Below are 14,846 nucleotides of genomic sequence, written 5' to 3' on the forward strand. Positions count from 1 at the left end.
TTATTATACCTTTTTGGCAAAATCTAATACTCACAGTTGGCTTACACATGCATATTGTCTACAATGATTTTCTCTTTTCCAGACGGTTTTTTTTTTAAAAAATTGGAATTACAGACAACAGAAGCTGGTTACTACTTCCGCTCAAGAAAAAAATAAGCACTATATTCACAGTCCAAACTGATAAGAGAGTATTTTTCCGACCCTTCATCACTTTGTACCCCGTTTCTTCTCCCCTTATATGATGTTTTTTAACCTCATATGCAAAGTTGAACCAACATGCACTGCCTTCCTTTTCTAATTAGTGGTACTCAGAGAGCTGGCACTTTCATTGCAGATACTTTGGCTCAGCTGTTCTTTTGGCGGAACACAATCTGTGTGGTCCTCGCTCTTAGCTTGGTTGGCAATAAAATGTGTTCACTGAATTTACAGGAACCCATATCACCCTCTGCAAAGCAGCCTGCCTGTCAATGAGAAGAGGAGCGGGGAACTAGTTAAATGGAGGAGACAGACAGATGCCATTGTAAACATTTCTTTATTAAGGGGTAAAGAAGAAATCTGAGCAGGAGTGGCTGTCAGCGTCAGTGATGCCAGGAGAAATTCATGTAGCACAATCTCCAGCTGAGCTATTGGTTCAGGTTGCCAGAAATCCATCCTTCAGTTCTGCCAGGCTCAGATTTCCATCAGTTGTTCAGTGCCCATAATAACTTCATTTGCATGTTTAGCTGCAATAGAGAGGGAGAGAGGGAGAGAGAAGGAGAAAAAAAGTAGCATTTGGGAGAGAGAAAAGTTTAAATGTTATGCTTTGTCTACTGTGACACAAAAGGGACTATATGGTATATGTGGCAGTGATGGGGGTAATGTGAAAAGGCTCAAATTTAATATTCCAAACAGAGTCAAATACCTGGTTTCAGAACTCGAATGAGAAAATGTTCATGTCTGTATCTCTGTGGCAGTCAAGTAACACAGCTGGCATAGGAGAAGCCGTTTTTGCTGGCAGGTACAGAATCACATAAGCACAAAAGGAAGGTAATGCTCTCCAATCCTAAGCACTGTTCAACTTTCTTGGGTTAGCCCTACATGGAAGTGGGCCCAGAATCAGTTTTCAATCCCTGGTTGACAGGCAACGCTTCTTCAGCTGGCTTCATTCTGTTCTCAGAGCCAGATAGGAATTTACAAATTCTTCCACCTCCTCAGAAATTTTTGACCAGGCTGTCTTTTATTTGCCATTGGCAGGGCTACAGATGCATTCAAACCACACAGAAAAGAGGGATTAAAGAAGGTACTTTCAAAACTGTCCCAGAATTTGTTGGCATGACTGTTTCAGACCAAGAGCATCTCTGCCAGACAGATTCGGAGCCACATCAGAATGTGAGGGAGGCAGGATTACCTGGCCCAAAGGTCCCAGGAGCTCCCACCTGAATGGCTTAGAGAATGCGGTACTTATTTTATAAGGAGTGCGGGAAGAATCAGACCTTGGAAAATCTAGGTGTGACAAGCTTACAGAAAATCTGGGCTCCTGCAGTTTATGGATTATAGTATTGTACATAACAGTGCAATTTAAGTAAACATAAGGACAACAATTACTCTGTTCCCACAAACTCCCCCAATGGATAGCGGATATCTTCTGGCAGCATCTCTCCTTGAGAACACTGCCTTGGGGGGAATATGAAAGCATCTCCTTGTTATTTGATCAATTAGCCCCAGACAGATTGCTGCTGCTGGTGGCAAAGCTAAGCCATAAAGGAGGAGGAGGAGGAAGAGAAGGAGGAGTGTGTGGGAAGAGAAGAAGGGGTTAGGGCCAAAACCCAGGACCACCACGAAGCTCCAGCCCTCAGGGGCTCAAAAATATTCAGTTTATTCATTCAATTACACACAGTTTCATAAATCCTTTTAAATAAAATACAGTACAGTCCCTGGCACTAAATTATTCTTCTATTACACACCACTGCCGGAAGACTTTGCTGAGTATGAACACTTTTTAAAAGCTGGAGATACTTTTAATAATAGCATTTAAAAAGAATCAGTGAGTTGAGCATCGGCATGAAGCAACAGAAATGTAGACATATGCAGGATCATGTATGCATCTCCATCAATGTAACCTTGAAGTGCAAGTCTTTTGGTCCCTATTGTTCCAATGAATATTAAGGTAATAGAAAGCATAAGAGCCTTGAGGACACTAAGAGCACATGCAAGAAACACATCTTTATTTATTTATCAAATTATGAAATTGCCCATTGCACTCACAGAGTGCCAGGCACAAACAACCAGATCCATATGTGCAGAGTTCAAGCTAACTATGCTATTTTATTATATTTTCCTTATTATTCAAGCATTTCCACAGACTGTTTTGCCTTCCCTTGGAACCAAATAGACAAGGTTCTATGGAACTTTGGGGATGGGGTGGGGGGAGGGGGAAGGTCAATCCTGGATTTCTTGTGGTTGCATAAGAATTCAAGGCTAATTCCCCACTTGAGACCTCCCCACTGCCTGGCTATGTCCCAACACAGGTCTCTGGGTGGTATACTAGGAGAGAAGGGTTCTGGAAAATATGTAGCTGGAAGAAAAAAAGGAAACAGGCTTTTTAGCACTGACAACAGGAACGTATGGCAAATGTGTTCCACTCATAGATTTTATTTTGACAATAGATGGAACTCAGGGCATTTTCCTATGAGCAGCAAAGCAACAAATATTGGCAGTTTTATTGAGGGTGCAATTTGGCACGCTTCACCAACTATTCTGCTGATGTCACAGCCAGTGCTTTTTTGGCCATGGGATCAACTCATCACTGTTTGACCAGTTAAAGTTGGTGTGGACATAGCCCCACTCCTCTGGCCCTTATCCTCCATTGCTTTGGGCAATAGGGAAGTTTAATTTTTTCAATCCATGCCAAACCCTTACACTGGTCCTGAGACTCTGGATCAGCCTCCCGAAGAGCAGCTGACCAGCAGTGAAGGTGGTGGTGGTGGTGTTGGGTTGTGCGGTGAAGCAGAAGAGAAAGAACCAACATTTTCTCTGATGTTTATGGCATGGAGCCAACCTCTGCCCTTCACATGCTTGATGGCTTCCAGAACAGCACTAAGCCCATACCCCAAATCTGCTCATTACTTATCAACTGATAGTCAGGCTCCCTTTGAACATACCTGCATAAAACATTTCTTCAAAACAACAGTGAGTCCCGATGGACGCCTAAACCAGCCAGACCTTACTGTATATTTTGGCACCAAGCAAATACTTTTTTAAAATTCTCCCAAGCCTCTAAATAATGTGTTAATGCTATCATGATTTTAAATTTTTCATTTTTTTATTTGTAAGTTTCTGTTCTTTGACTGATTTGATTTTCTCTTTGTTCACTGTTTATATAGTGTCTAGAGAGCCAGTTTGGTGGAGTGGTTAAAACATCAGATTAGAAACCAAGAGACTTTGAGTTCTAGTCCCATTTTAGGCACAAAGCTAGCTGTGTATCTTTGAGCCAGTCACTCTCTCAGTCCTAGGAAAGAAGCAATGGAAAACAATTTCTGAAAAACTTTGCCAAGAAAATAGCAGGGATTTGTCCAGAGAGTCCTACTGGACAAGATGAAATAGGAAAAAAAAATATGGTGCCTTAAATTATGTTTTGGTTAAATGTTTTAACCTATTGTTTAAAGTTAAACTGCTAACTTTTGATTGTAAACCTATTTAAGATTTCTATTCCTGGAAAGCAGTAAATAAATGATTTAAATCAATTAATAAACTTCCTCTGACATGAGGAATAAATACCAATTTTTCTAACTATAGCAGGAAACCACTGGCTCTGCTCCAAAACCTTCACTGTCACACCTTCCCATAGTTTTGACATGATATCTAGGCGCTATAATTATTATGGAGGAAAGAACAACTACAGTAACCATTTGCTGACCCAGACTGTCTCCCACATACTTCAAAGCCAAGAAAGCACGAGAGGCTTTCGGTGGGAAGGAAGACCACTGCTTATGTCTACCAAAGGTCTGATGTGTCTTTCTTTTGTTGAGAAAGAAAACATTCAGTCGGTGCCAGGGCAAACTGGAAGATTAATCCTCTCCAAGGATTGCAAGCCAGGATAGAAGGAAAGAGAAGCAATATTCTTAGGAGAAACAATCAAAATGGAACAACTGACTGGATTCACTAGAGAGGGGAAAGGGGAAAAAGAGATTTCTTACAAAGGGGAACTTTCCTACAATGCACCGTGAGAGGGAAGAAGCATATGTATTTAAGATATTTTCCCACAAACTCTCTGATACCTTGGCTTGAGGAATGTAGTTTCAACTCCAGATAGTTTGCACTACAACTTCCATAATGTTCACCCAGGAGGGAATGTAGGATATTATAGATTTTAGTCTATGATATCAGGTTCTCTGCATCAATCTAGGGGAAATGTGTCTTTCTGTGTGGCTACTTGGGAATGAATATCTTCTGTAGAATTTTGAGTCCTGATCAGTCATAAGTTTATCTTCAGAATCTGAGCAGGGAAACTAATGTTTTAGAACTCTCTCTTTCCAACCGGATAAGTAAAATGGATATTTTTTAAAAAAAGATGTTACTGAAAATTGCTCTTTTTCAGAATCCCCCCACCCCCGGTTCTTTATTTTAATTATCCTATCATTTATAGTTTGCATTTGTAACTGAAGGCTATCACTTTTATACATTATAATTAAATATTGTATTTTAATGTGGGAGTTTTTGTACTATTTGCAATATGCTAAATTACACTAAATGCTGCTTTGCAGATAAAAAGCACACAAATATATCTCTGTACATAAGGAGCTGAATAAAAGACCTATTTGTGGATACATTTTAAAATTAACTGTAGCGGTAGCAAGATGAAGAGAAGATTTTTGCATATCAAATATCTCTTTTATATCTTTTTACAGTTATAAAAGATTGAATAAATAGATTGCTTGCTGAAGAGTCTTACTGAATGAGGAAGAATAATTTACACGCCAGAACATAACCTATATTTTTGTAATGCCTTTTCTTTGTCCTACTTTAGTTCGCTTTCTCATAGGTAGGTGCCACTCGACAGCAAAAGTACTTCTATCTTGTCTGCCTAACTAGTTAGTCTTTGTGAGGAACCATCTAAATGACGTCATGGCAGAGAAAAGAAAAAGCAAGTTGTGCAGCAATGCTCTACAGTTGTTACTAGTAAGCGTAAAAAAGCTGGTGGTCTGGGAAAACTTTAATGGTTCTCTTTTCAAATGCATGCATGAGAACATGCACTTGAAGGGCTCCCGGGAAGTAGGGAGGGAAAGTAGGAAGCAATCACAGGAGATGTATGCAACTGCAGATTCTTGGCGAGGGCTGTTTTCATATACAATCAGAGAGTCGGGTCACATACAGATGCCACTTCATGTACACAGCCAGTTCCCTAGAGTTAAATGTCTAAGACCTTCCAGATGCACAGTTGCTATTATACAAATGTCATATGGTGATTTGGACAGCTAACAACAAGGTCTCTGACTCACATAGGCTGTTTACAAAGAATCTCAGGCCACACAGAAGAGTTTCCTGTTATGGTGGATTCTAATCCAGGATAGACTTCTGCATTCAAAGCAGCTTTCTCTCGACCTCTTGACTAAAGGATAATCATTATTTCAGAAGAATTATGAATTTTAAATCTCTAGGTGACAAACAGTTGGGGCATGGTTTCTGTTGGAATTTGGATTAGGACTACTGACAGCTACTAGTTAAAGAGAATCTGATTAAACATAATGTAGAAGCAAACTACGTATGTTTGGACATCAGAAAGCAGAATATATATCAGCATGAATACCATCAATTTATCTTGATTATTATGTTTCTTTAACTTACAGTGCTGTAATAAAGCAACTTCTCAAATGAGCAACGATCGTTTATGTACAATAATTCCTTTTTTAAAAAAGATCTTAGATCTTCAGTTTTAAAAACTATTACATCGTAAAAGGGGTAGTAACATTCGTAGTTCCAGAAACACTTTTTAAAGGAGGCAGTGTTCCAGCCCCTTGGAAAAGAAGGGTCAGAAAAATGTATCAGAATATAAATGAGAATTTGCAATGAAAAGATTATAAAGTGGCAAAGTGAAGTGATTTAATTAAACATAAAATAATTAAATAATAAAACATAATACTACAATTTTGTGATACTTTAGCTAAGTAGGAATATTCTGAATATTTTAAACCCCCCAAAAGAAAAAAAAATCCAATAGAAGCCCCAAAGGTAATTCAATTTTGTTTCTGGCTCATATGAAGACAATAAAAACTGCTGATGCTTCATAATTTAAGATATTGTTTATTATAGGGAAAAAAGAAGGGAAAAGAAGTTACCAAATATTTAATCAAGAGAGAAAACATATGGGGTAAAAAGACAAGCTGTAATTACTTTTATAGCCAAATAAAGTGAAGATAGAAAATAGTTCCTTCTAGCTATAAAAATAGCCCAGCCACCAACAAATTACTCTGTAATACTAGGCATATATTTTCCTGAATTAGCATCCTTTAGGTCTATATTAAGCCTTAAGGATTAAAGAAGGTTACTTTATTCTTGAATGCCAATGTTTAAAGCAAAAGAGAGACGGAAGCAAGCTATACTTTGATGGCATAGCACACTTTCAATATCAAAAGAAATGATGACAGCTAGACTTCCTGGGCACTCTGTATGTTTGTGTGTGTGCTTGTGTGTGCACATATATGACTATCTTTCAAAAAGATGTTACTAATTGGTTTAAAATATTATCAATGTCTAAGTTTCAGACCCACAAATTTAGGGATAACATTTGTTCAAAAATCCAAGATACAAAAAAATCCTGCACCGGGTTTGTTCATACTCTGGAGAGTTAACCGCCTTAGTGTCCATCCAAATTAAATGACAAAACATAGTGTAAATACTTCTGCCATAAGTGTAAATACAGTGTATATACAAACTCAGCCAGTCTTTCCATTACAAATTTTGAAGACCTTAGAAGCGCATCGCTTGTGCGGGGAAAAACATTAAACATTCTCTCCACCCCATAACTAGCTAGTGCTGTAGTTTTTTCACAGGCCCACATCTAAGCAAAGGAGAACACATCACTTCAGATATTCCTTACAAAGCTTCAGGGTGAGAACAGATACTTTAGACAGCTGCGCTTTGTCAAACTGGACCTCATCAATTCACATGGGACAGTTGCCAACACTCCTTGAAATGTAAATGAAGGAAATCACTTAATCCTTAAAATAAGACTGTTGTGGGCATGCTTTTAATCTGAATAACTCTGTTTCACCTTGATCCTAGCATGAACTGCTTAGATCCCAACACAGAGCATCATGCTGATCAATGAAACTATGCCACAGTTGCTAAGGCTGCACTGCGTAACTTGGCAGAGCAAGTAATGTCCAGGCATAGGCTCACTTATATACACAGGCACACATAGATTAGCACAGGATTAGGCAAAAAGTACATGTGTAAGTGATTTGCAATACATTGTCAAGAGGTTGTCTCTTGATTTTCTAACAATAATAATTAAACCAGTCTGCTGAAAAAGAACATTGGTAGACATATATGTTTGAATCTGACCATGTTCTCACTTGAACTAATGTTTTGCTCTTGGCTCCAGCAAGTACAGTTAGTAAACAGATTCTGAAAGCCTGAATAGCAGGTATCATTTCATAAGGGACTGGCATAAACTATTGGAATTAGCTTTAAGACAGGGTTTTAACAATTAAACTCTCTCTGAAGATCTATCCCAGCCTTCTTACTTTCTGCAAATATTCAAATGGTCTCATAAAAAGGGTTAACTACCAATATTTTGTGCAGTTTACTACTGTCACACTCCCGGCCTGTGGGCCAGATGCATCACAGGTTGGTTACACCTACGCCTGCTTTAGTAAAGGGGGGAAAAAGTCCCAACACCGCCGTGACGACATCAGTTTGACACCCCTGCTCTATATGATATAAGTTTTCTCATTTTTGCAGCGAGTGAATAAAAGTGCTTCTACTATTTTAATTTGGGTTGGACTTCTAAAAGTTTTGCTTCTGGCAGTTCCTTCTACAATTACTGTCTTAGTAAATCTATAAAGTGGATTAAAATGGAACTAGTTCATTTGCATAGCTTCAGAGGGCAATCCCAGGAACACAGATGGATTACAGCAATGTTTCTCAACCCCAGCAACTTTAAAATGTGTGGACTTCAACTCCCAGAATTCTCCAGCCAGCATTGCTGAGGTTGAGAAATAGTGGATTACAATACCAGCCCTTTTAACAATCACTGGTGAGATTCTACTTACATTTAGCTTGTAGGTGCTGGCCATTTCCAATCAAACAGTCCTTGAGGTCACTTCCTTTCTCTATCACTGCATGATGGCAAACAACACAATTCTGTATGCTGCACCTGTAAAGATAAATGAGGATTTAAAACAAATGTAGAAATTACACTAACCATCATTACTGTAACCAGGTAAGTGAGGAAGTGATGGGGAAGCAGAACATTTGCAGTGGATCAGAAAGTCAAGATAGCACCTGAGACTTTGCAATTGAAGCCCCTTCCCTTTTACATATGGTGAATCCACAATGCATGGACAAAAGGGGCCAGGCTTCAATCCCATGGCTGCAGCTGTCATCTTGACCAGTCCCATTGCCCCTGATGGAAGTCCTGTGGGGAAGAGATAGGCAATATATTTAAGTGGCAAAGTATAATTATGATTTACAGAAAATTAAATCTTTCTCTCCATTTAAACTAGAGGTATCAAACTTGTGGTCCACAAGCTGGATATGTCACGGCACTGGCCACGCTCGCCCCCTTTTTAGCGAACGGGGGAAAAGTCACAATACACCACGTGACGATAACATGACGATGCAAGCTTGACACCCCTGATTTAAAAAGTACATAAACGAGAGTATGAAAAATCTTCTATCCAAAATTCTGGTCAATCACAATTGACAGCTTTGGTGGGCATAGTTAAATAATTTATATTTACAAGAGATATTATAAAGGAAGCACACAAAAGGAAAGCTCTATATAAAAAATATAGTGGGGAAGTTAAAGGAAATGCAGAAAACTATTATATGGGTTTAGAACCTAGCATAGGTAACACTGAGGGAGAGATCTATGACCTGCAAGCGGTGAACCTTGTTTATTTTTCTGCCCCAAAACAATGTAAACTACCTCCCAAGAAAATGGAATTTTTGCCTTCTGCAGGAAAAATATTGAAGGAGATTCAGGTATTTTTCTCTGTATGACCCCCATATACTGGATGAATGAAAGTCAGGGAGAAGAGACACAGGGCAAAAAATAAGCAAGACCGCCATATTTGGACTGCAAAAATCCAAATGGTGAAAAAATGGCAACAAAGACCTACTAATTGTCATCTGATGTTTGCAGTCCAGATATGGTAGCCCAGGAATTCAAGAACATGACACATCAATCAAAACAGTTCGGGAGGCATTCAATGCCATTGGAATCCTATAGTAGTACCAGGTATCTTTATGAACCTCGACTATTTGCAGATAATAAATCAAGAAACACTAATGACAACACTCAGGCCCACATAGAAACACAAGTGTATTGATTATCCCTCACATAAGAGGAATGAAGGCATACCCATTGCAAACATATCCTCATGACTGATGTTTGGTTTTTCAATGCCTGTATTCAACGATGTGAGTTAACACAAACAGCTGAACACTATTCTTTATAGCTCATCTATGTTGGAACAAAAAACATGCATATGAAAATTTCTAAAATTTATGAGGTTTGAAGTAGGAATGTTGAGAAATTAAGAGTTATTAGCATGTTTTAATTATTCCTTTCTAGAAGACAGAAAAGGAAAGGGTAAAAAAAGGGAAATCTATTTGGGTTCAAAGAGGGTATCATCAACAAAAAATATTTTGGTAGATCTTGATATCAAATATGAGGGGGTTCCTTCAAAGTGATGGGGTATAAATCTAAAATATTGGAAAAGTACTTTTATAATTAACAATATTGGTTCCTAGGAGCCAACATTGGTTTGTCAAAAATAAGTCTTGCCAGATTAAACTCAACCATCTTTTACTGGCAATCAATAATTTGATGGGTACTGAAACAGTAAGAACAAAACGTATTTCCTACAGTATCCTTATTAAACTAGACAGTAAGCATAATGAATGAAGATTGAATCTTGGAAGATGAAGCAATAGCTTGAAACTAAATTAGAGAATTGACTATCTCAATAAAATGAGACTAAATTAAACAAATATGTAACATCTAACATTTAGATATAAAATATCAAATATTCACATACAGATATAGCAGCATAACCAAGAAGGTTTAGGTATTTCTGTGGGTGACAATATGGAATAAGAATAGTATGAAAGTGAGTCAGCCACACAATATGAAAAGCTAATGCAATTTATCCCAAATAACACCAAATGACTGTTTTACTCCACTTTGTGTTAGTTATGCTACATCTGCAGAACTATGTTCATAACTAGGTGCTGTATTTTAAGAATACCATTGACATATCCAAAAATTAGCAGCTTAGGAAAGTTGGATGTTTACAAATCCTATTAAAAAGAAGAACTTCTGAATGTTTTACAACGGAAAAGAATTAAGGAGAAATGTAAAAGCAGCCTTCCAATACCTGGAAGTCTATCTTGAGAAAAACTATTCTTTGTTGCTCTAATTCTAAAGACAATGAACAGGAGTGGCTGACAAACATATTTTAATTAAACATTAGAAAAAACTTCCCTTGAATAAGAGCTATTAATAGTGAAACAGATTGTCCATGTGGGCAGTGAATTCTCTTTCTCTGGAAGTAACAATTAACAGGACAGCTGTCTTGATATAGAAAAATAAAAAATCAATTCTTATTCACATAGATCATGTTGTATCGTACTGTCTACAATCTTGCATTTCTAGTCCACATGGAAAAGGAGAGCTTTTGTTCTTTTAATCTGCAGGCAGAAATTCAGAACTGTAAGGGGTTAATGGGTAGCTTCCAGTTGGCCGGACCACAAAATAATTTCACAGGCCTTCCACAGGGGTTTCATAATGATGGACCACAAGGCTACTTATGCTAATACTCCACATTTTCCATCTGAAAGCTCCCAGAATAATTAAAAGCAGGCAGCTCTGTCTTCAGAGTTATAATCTTAAAAGGCATGGTAGAGAAGGAAAATACAATGGGAATGAGAAAGAAAAACAAGGTACAACTTTTTGCAATGACTAGAATGATGTTCTGGAAAGTCCTCCTATTGGTTGCTATGGTTATTCTTCTACTGAAATACTGCTGATAAATTAGGCAGGTCATCCATAGTTGGTTTCAAATATCACAACAGAGATCTTGACTTCTTAAAGCTTCAGAAATGCAAATGGATTTTGATAAGAACACCAATTTTTGTCCTACACCTAGAAAATGGTCTTCTATGATCACAGCCAAATTGATGTCTCCTACAGACTAGGGAAGAGTAGGTCTATGGTATGAAAAGGAAGAAATATTTTGAACAGGAAGGACTTGACTCAATCTTAGGCCAGCAGCCTCCCCTTTAACACAAGATAGATTTATGCATGATGGAGTCATCTAGCTCAGGTTCCCTTGGCAAAGCCTCTTATTGAGATGTTAATTCTGAGGGGAAGTCTGAATAGACAGCTCTTTCCGTGGGTTTCTTATTCCTGCTGCACTGATACAGCTGTTTCCTTTCCAACTGCTCCAGCAGTGATAGCAGGAAGATTAACCACCCCTTCACATGGGCAACAGGATAAAAATGTAAATGATCCACCGGTTTATACACATTTTCTAATCTAATGTGTCCAATAAATGGGAAAACACCTGTTGAAATTATCTATTATGATTGGTTGATTAATATTCTATTCAAAATAATATACATTTGGAATCAACCAACCAAAACAAATTTCAGTGCTGATAATAATTCAGGATAGAGATGCTGCTAATGCATTTTGAATAAATTGTGAAAACCAATTATGTTTGATTGAGTATACTGCAATTTTCTATAGTTTTGGACAATCGGAACATCTCTTGCAGTAAGTTGAATGGTTTAAAACTTGGCTAGCTAATTAATATCTTTGTTACTACTGAATTTACAAGGGTATAGTCTTCAAATTTCAGACTCAGATTTCCCAATGTATAAGTCTGTCATGAGAATATGAGTCAAAGTTACACTTACATCCAATGTTTTCCAAATATGCCTTATACCATGAAATAAAAGTTTTGACTAGAAAATAGGAACCAAATTTCAGGCATATTAGAAGCTCCATAATAACTTTCATAATTATGTCCACTAGGATTCTATAAAGAAATAGAAGTCAAAATGTATACATAGTAAGAAAACTGAAAGTTGGAGAAATTAAATCCTCATTATTACATTGTATTTCTTTACCTGTAATTTAGATAAAGAAACTATTGGGCGCTCTCCTCTTAAAAAGTTTCTTGGTAAACCACTTAGATGAAATACCTTACAGCAGTGGCCCCCAACCTTTTTTGTGCCATGGCCCGGTACCGGCATCACAAAATGATCCACGGCCCGGTACCGGCATCAGCACTCATGACAAGGCAAGGCGAGCTGAGCAACCGGCCAGCCAGCGGTCCCCCGCTTCTCCCTGCCACCTTCAACTCCTCCTTTGTACCTTTGTCGATGGGCTTCCCTTCGGGACGGCTTCGGGATGGTTGCTCGGCTTGCCTTGCCTTGGGTGCTGAAAGAATCCTCGCGCCTTAGTTTCATTTGAAGCCCCCCCCTTTGATAAAACTAAGGCGCGACGATTCCTTCAGGACCCAAACGCCACTTTCCAACCAGAAAAGCTCACCCGGAAGCACTTTCTTTCAAACAAGATGGCGGCACCCAGCAAACCGGCGGCCCGGTGGTTGGGGACCCCTGCCTTACAGGTATTACCATGGGAATCATACTAATAGTTATATAAATCTTGAAATAATATTATTTTACTTCATTTATCCTTCTGTAATAAAGTCCCTGAGATTTATTTATATAAATATTAATCTAAAATAAAAAGATTAAGAATTACATCTAAAACTAGGAATTGGGGTGGGGGGAATAAATATTCAAAGATATTCTAAACACTAAGTAAATACATTTTTTCAGATTTCCGTGGATACATTACAGTTTTTAAAAAGTATGTGAAACTTACTTCAATGAATTAAGTAATCTGATATTTAAGAAACTGATGGACTGTGTCTATAAATCTTGATATAGAACCTTGATAATTATGAGTAAAACATAATATTCCCTCAGTATATAATAGTGATTTGTGTTCATCTCTACTTTTATACCCAGGATACACTTCAAATCCTAATAAGAGAGGCCCAGGATAAGTGAAATTAAACATAAGAGGAAAAATATATTTGATGAGTTCCATCTTGATAATTTACTTTGTAATAACGCTGTCAAAGGAATAAAAATTTTAATCCGATTAGCAGGAAGGAAATAACCAGTAGAAATCCTAGAATGGTACATCTTAAATATACAAGTAAGCAAGATTAGGTAAGCAAGATTTCTCACCCTTTTTCTGATACTTGATAGTACAGGATGGATAGTGAAACATGATACAATCTTATCTGCTAGTGCTGTTGTCAGATTCTGAATTCAACAGTTGACTAGAATATCTGAGAACAGTTTGTACTAAATTAGCAAAAATTTTACCAACCTTCAAAAACATTTGAAAAAGCATAACTATAAACTTCCAACAGTACAGGAGCAAATCCTATATATTAATCGTGTATAGATTTTTTGTCATTTAACAGGATAGCTATTAAGATTCAGCTTTTTTTCTAGTTTGACAGATGACATAAGGAACAATGATATACATAAAATGCCAGTATTTCGATAGGTAAAAGGGGGAAAAAATAATTTTCATTCACCTGAGATAAACATTTCAAAGAACTAAAAAGAAAAAGATAAAAACCATAAATAGAAAAAAGCACCAAAATAATACAGTTAAAATAATATAGTCCCTCCTCCCCTAAAAAACCCTAACACTACAGGAATTTCTCGAACACATATGCCGAAAATACAGTGCAAGAATTTCAATATAAATGGCTTGGAAGTAAACCACTTCTTTTTTGTCACTGAAGATTGGCCACAGCTGTCTCAAAGCTTTGACAATAAAAATATCTAAAGTTACTCCTGAATTACATATTTTGGGTGCATAACTTTTTTATATCAACATTTTGACTGGCAAAACCAATCCTAATCAATCTACAAGTTAGTTTGAAATCATTGTGAAAGGGCTTGTAATATAATAACCTCTCCATCTTTTTTAAAACACTGAGCCTATGGAACTTTTTTTTTTAAAAAAATATTTCAATAGCTATGTCAAAGTTGTGTGAGTTTCAGTTAGTTTTATAAAAACATACAGATCATTCTTGTGTTAGGAATTGCTGGAATTAAAAAAAATCTATAACTGCACTCATTTATTGGAGTTGAAAGAACCATTAAAAGCACAATCCTCATTTTGGAAGTTAGAAAAACTGGAGTAACATCTCCTCTGACAACAGGATGATGGAAGCACATTAGGGCTGGAAACAGTTTAGAGTTCAATCTTTGTATGTAGGATTTCAGGCACACATTGATAATTCTAGCTCCCGCTATGGCTCTGCCACACAACAGAGCAATTTGGCTAGTATTTACCACAAGAGTAAAAAACAAATTGAAGCACATTTTGTGGGTGTTCCTTCCACTCACTGACAGCTGTAATACAGGCATTTGGAAATTACTTGCAAATGCTTTTTTGTGCACTTTTTGAAAAATCAAACCATAAAGACTGCCAACAGAAGAACTGTATTGTTTGTTCAATTTCAGCCTCATTTCTGTTCTTCCCTACCATCCAGAATAAAGAACTAGAAATATTTATATTCTATACAATGTTTATATTC

General features: G+C 37.3%; 1 protein-coding gene across 3 annotated transcripts in view; it reads right to left on the reverse strand.

Moving 5' to 3' along the window:
* Positions 1-516: 516 nt before the first annotated feature.
* The window catches only part of EIF2B3 (eukaryotic translation initiation factor 2B subunit gamma), an 89,850-nt gene continuing 75,520 nt past the window's right edge, over positions 517-14,846 (reverse strand). For all 3 annotated transcript variants that reach the window (XM_087929828.1, XM_026707212.2, XM_026707213.2), the window contains exons 11-12: positions 8,253-8,356; positions 517-722 (exon numbers count right to left, since the gene is read on the reverse strand). In XM_087929828.1, the coding sequence (XP_087785954.1) occupies positions 670-722; positions 8,253-8,356 (157 nt within the window). In that variant the 3' untranslated portion in view covers positions 517-669. The remainder of the gene's footprint in view (positions 723-8,252; positions 8,357-14,846) is intronic.

The sequence above is a fragment of the Pseudonaja textilis genome, chromosome 3, assembly GCF_049901715.1.
Source record: "Pseudonaja textilis isolate UNSWEBS1 chromosome 3, rPseTex1.2, whole genome shotgun sequence".
Lineage (NCBI taxonomy): Eukaryota > Metazoa > Chordata > Lepidosauria > Squamata > Elapidae > Pseudonaja > Pseudonaja textilis.